Source organism: Heterodontus francisci, chromosome X, assembly GCF_036365525.1.
Source record: "Heterodontus francisci isolate sHetFra1 chromosome X, sHetFra1.hap1, whole genome shotgun sequence".
In the NCBI taxonomy this organism is placed as follows: Eukaryota; Metazoa; Chordata; class Chondrichthyes; order Heterodontiformes; family Heterodontidae; genus Heterodontus; species Heterodontus francisci.
In genome coordinates, this window is record NC_090421.1 from 646,574 (window position 1) to 651,535 (window position 4,962).

Here is a 4,962-nt window from a genome sequence, read left to right on the forward strand (position 1 = left end):
TGAGTGAGTGAGTGAAAGTGTGGGTGTGAGTGAGTGTGTGAATGAGTGAGTGTGTGTTTGAGTGAGTGTGTGTGAGTGAATGACTGAATGAGTGTGTATGAGTGAGTGTGTGAGTGAGTGTGTGAGTGAGTGTGTAAATGAGTGAGTGAGTGAGTGTGTGTGTGTGTGTGAATGATGTGTGAGTGAGTGAGTGAGTGAGTGAGTGAGTGAGTGAGTGAGTGAGTGAATGAGTGAGTGTGTGTTTGAGTGAGTGTGTGTTTGAGTGAGTGTGTGTGAGTGAGTGACTGAATGAGTGTGTATGAGTGAATGTGTGAGTGAGTGAGTGTGTCAGTGAGTGTGTGTGAGTGTGTGAATGATGTGTGAGTGAGTGAGTATGAGTGAGTGCGTGAGTGAGTGAGTGAGTATGAGTGTGAGTGTGAGTGAGAGTATGAGTGAGTATGAGTGAATATGAGTGAGTATGAGTGAGTGAGTATGAGTGAGTATGAGTGAGTGAGTATGAGTGAGTATGAGTGAGTGAGTATGAGTGAGTGAGTGTGAGTGAGTATGAGTGAGTGAGTGAGTGTGAGTGAGTATGAGTGAGTGAGTATGAGTGAGTGAGTATGAGTGAGTGAGTGAGTGAGTGAGTATGAGTGAATGAGTATGAGTGAGTGAGTATGAGTGAGTATGAGTGAGTGAGTATGAGTGAGTGAGTGAGTATGAGTGAGTGAGTGAGTATGAGTGAGTGAGTATGAGTGAGTGAGTGAGTATGAGTGAGTGAGTGTGAGTGAGTGAGTGAGAGTGAGTGAGTGAGAGTGAGTGAGTGAGAGTGAGTGAGTGAGTGAGTGAGTGAGTGTGAGTCAGTGTGTGAGTGTGAGTGAGTGAGTGAGTGAGTGAGTGAGTATGAGTGAGTGAGTGAGTGAGTGTGTGAGAGTGAGTGAGTGAGTGAGTGAATGAGTATGAGTGAGTGAGTGAGTGAGTGAGTATGAGTGAGTGTGAGTGAGTGAGTGAGTGAGTGAGTGAGTATGAGTGAGTGAGTGAGTGAGTGAGTATGAGTGAGTGAGTGAGTGAGTGAGTGAGTGAGTATGTATGAGTGAGTGAGTGAGTGAGTGAGTGAGTGAGTGAGTGAGTGAGTGATTGCCCAGGTATCTGTACACACTGGAAATTTCACAAAGCTGGGTCCAGCTCCTCACCCAGTAACTTCACCTCCTCATTTCACCCCGAGGATGTCCCCACGTTCCTCACAGGCAATGGAGAACCTCTCTGTATTGAAGTGCGGTCAACCATTGTCACGTAGAAAACCCAACAGCCAATTAGCACACAGCAAGATCCCGCAACCAGAAACGTGATGAATGACACACATCAACTGATATTTCTTTTTGGGTGGCATTGATCGAAGGATAAACATCAGACCCGGGGCACCGGGGAGAACGTCCCCCCAACCCCACTCCCTGCACCCCGCTCCCCTTCCAAATCGCGGCCGTGGGATCTTTTACACCCACCCGGAGAGGGCAGACGGGGGCCTCGGTTTAACGTTTCATCCGAAAGACGGCACCTCCGACAGCGCGGCGCTCCCTCAGTACTGACCCTCCGACAGTGCGGCGCTCCCTCAGCACTGACCCTCCGACAGCGCGGCGCTCCCTCAGCACTGACCCTCCGACAGCGCGGCGCTCCCTCAGCACTGACCCTCCGACAGCGCGGCGCTCCCTCAGCACTGACCCTCCGACAGTGCGGCGCTCCCTCAGCACTGACCCTCCGACAGTGCGGCGCTCCCTCAGTACTGACCCTCCGACAGTGCGGCGCTCCCTCAGTACTGACCCTGGGGAGTATCGGCCTGGATTAAGGGGATCAAGTCTCTGGAGTAGGGGGCTCAACACTGCAAGTGTGACACAACTCAACACGAGAAGGAGAGCGAGAGAGAGACAGAGAGACAGAGAGAAAGAGAGGCAGAGAGAGAGGCAGAGAGAGAGAGACAGAGAGAGAGACAGAGAGAGAGAGAGAGACAGAGAGAGAGAAGAGAGAGACAGAGAGAAAGAGAGGCAGAGAGAGAGGCAGAGAGAGAGAGACAGAGAGAGAGAGAGAGAGAGACAGAGAGAGAGAGAGACAGAGAGAGAGAGAGACAGAGAGAGAGAGAGAGACAGAGAGAGAGAGAGACAGAGAGAGAGAGAGAGACAGAGAGAGAGAGAGAGACAGAGAGGCCCAGTAATGGGGAGCGGACGAAACTCTCAAAAGCTTGCGGGAGCTGTGAAAGATCTCCCTCGATGAACTTTACCTCTCGCCCTCCGAGCGATGGAAGCCAGGTTGGATGACAGGATCCGAGCTGGCTGCCTGTTCAGCGGCACAGCCTCTCGCTAACAGTCAGTGCTCCCCGCCGCTGTGTTCCCTTCACTTTCTCAGAACTCGTGTACCTTTGCTTGATCACAGCCTCAGGCGTCTCGCTTCCCCTCCCCTCCCCTCCCCAACTTCCGCCCCGGACTGAAACACCCAGGGCTCAACTCAGGCAGTCGTTCTTAAATTGAAACAAACGGGCGGCTGGGCTTTCGGGCAGTGACACACCAGCTCACGATTCGGGGCAGGGGGTGGGGGAGAGTGCGGGGGGTGGGGGGGGGGGGGGGGGGGGGGGTGGGGGGTGGAGGCCCCCACCGGCGCACAGCAAGATCCCACGGGCAGCTACCGCCATGGAACGAGCGGATAAACTGCTTTTTTTTTTATCCGAGGTGATGTCGGTCGAGGGGTGGATGTCGGACCCGGGGACGGCAGGGGGGAGAACTCACCCCCACCCGGCCTTCCCCCCCTCCCTCCTGGCTCTGATTCCAATCGCGGCCCTGGGATCTTTTACACCCGCCCGGGAAGACGGCACCTCCGACAGTGCGGCGCTCCCTCAGCACTGACCCTCCGACAGTGTGGCGCTCCCTCAGTACTGACCCTCCGACAGTGCGGCACTCCCTCAGTACTGACCCTGTGACAGTGCGGCACTCCCTCAGCACTGACCCTCCGACAGTGTGGCGCTCCCTCAGCACTGACCCTCCGACAGCGCGGCGTTCCCTCAGTACTGACCCTCCGACAGTGCGGCGCTCCCTCAGTACTGACCCTCCGACAGTGTGGCGCTCCTCAGTACTGACCCTCCGACAGTGCGGCGCTCCCTCAGTACTGACCCTCCGACAGTGTGGCGCTCCCTCAGCACTGACCCTCCGACAGCGCGGCGCTCCCTCAGTACTGACCCTCCGACAGTGCGGCGCTCCCTCAGTACTGACCCTCCGACAGTGTGGCGCTCCCTCAGTACTGACCCTCCGACAGTGCGGCGCTCCCTCAGCACTGACCCTCCGACAGCGCGGCACTCCCTCAGTACTGACCCTCCGACAGCGCGACGCTCCCTCAGCACTGACCCTCCGACAGCGCGACGCTCCCTCAGTACTGACCCTCCGACAGCACGGCGCTCCCTCAGCACTGACCCTCCGACAGTGCGGCGCTCCCTCAGTACTGACCCTCCGACAGCACGGCGCACCCTCAGCACTGACCCTCCGACAGTGCGGCGCTCCCTCGGCACCGACCCTCCGACACTGCGGCACGTGGGCGAGCAGTGGGCAGGAGAGGTCACGGCAAAGGCCGACACAGGAAGAGATGGAGGTGGGCGGGGTGAATTGACGGCTGGGAGGTGTCAGCCAGTGTCACTTGATCGAGTTGTGAGTTCACCTGCAGTGTGCTGCTCACTGCTGTGAGGTGTGACTCGCAATGCTGGGCTTGGGCTGTTATCTCCACACAGAACGTCCTCCCTCGGACCCTGCGGCAGGAAGCTGTGTTTGTAACAAAGATCTTGCAGAAGCTGCAAGAAACAGTGCTGGGATATCAGCCTTTGGCCAGTGATTTCAGACAGCACGCCAGGACGGGGGTTTGGGGGACTGCAACCTCCCGGCCAGTTACAAGGGCAGACCCTTCTCCCGCGGCTGCTTAATCAGAGGGATTAGGGGGGATTCACCAGACTGACTCCCGGGATGAGAGAGGGCTGTCGGAGGGTCAGTGCCAAGGGAGTGCCGCACTGTCGGAAAGTCAGTGCCGAGGGAGTGCCGCACTGTCGGACGGTCAGTACTGAGGGAGTGCCGTGCTGTCGGAGGGTCAGTACTGAGGGAGCGCCGCACTGTCGGAGGGTCAGTACTGAGGGAGCGCCGCACTGTCGGAGGGTCAGTACTGAGGGAGTGCCGCACTGTCGGAGGGTCAGTACTGAGGGAGCGCCGCACTGTCGGAGGGTCAGTACTGAGGGAGCGCCGCGCTGTCGGAGGGTCAGTGCTGAGGGAGTGCCGCACTGTCGGACGGTCAGTACTGAGGGAGTGCCGTGCTAGCGGAGGGTCAGTACTGAGGGAGTGCCGTGCTGTCGGAGGGTCAGTACTGAGGGAGCGCCGCACTGTCGGAGGGTCAGTGCTGAGGGAGCGCCGCACTGTCGGACGGTCAGTACTGAGGGAGTGCCGTGGTGTCGGAGGGTCAGTACTGAGGGAGCGCCGCACTGTCGGAGGGTCAGTGCTGAGGGAGCGCCGCACTGTCGGAGGGTCAGTGCTGAGGGAGTGCCGCACTGTCGGAGGGTCAGTGCTGAGGGAGCGCCGCACTGTCGGAGAGTCAGTGCTGAGGAGTGCCGCACTGTCGGAGGGTCAGTGCTGAGGGAGCGCCGCACTGTCGGAGGGTCAGTGCTGAGGGAGAGCCGCACTGTCGGAGGGTCAGTACTGAGGGAGCGCCGCACTGTCGGAGGGTCAGCACTGAGGGAGCGCCGCGCTGTTGGAGGGTCGGTACCGAGGGAGTGCCGCACTGTCGGAGGGTCAGTACTGAGGGAGCGCTGCGCTGTCGGAGGGTCAGTCCTGAGGGAGCGCCGCACTGTCGGAGGGTCGGTACTGAGGGAGCGCCGCACTGTCGGAGGGTCGGTACCGAGGGAGTGGCGCACTGTCGGAGGGTCGGACTGGATTTTGGGGCTCAAACCAACAACATCTGAATCCGAGGTGG

The 4,962-nt window shown here is 58.7% G+C and overlaps 1 protein-coding gene across 1 annotated transcript in view; it reads right to left on the bottom strand.

The window, feature by feature from the left end:
* The window catches only part of LOC137358569 (histone deacetylase 4-like), a 104,764-nt gene that overhangs the window by 92,874 nt on the left and 6,928 nt on the right, over window positions 1-4,962 (bottom strand). The window contains exon 3 of the mRNA XM_068024557.1: window positions 2,249-2,327. Within this exon, the coding sequence (XP_067880658.1) occupies window positions 2,249-2,327 (79 nt within the window). The remainder of the gene's footprint in view (window positions 1-2,248; window positions 2,328-4,962) is intronic.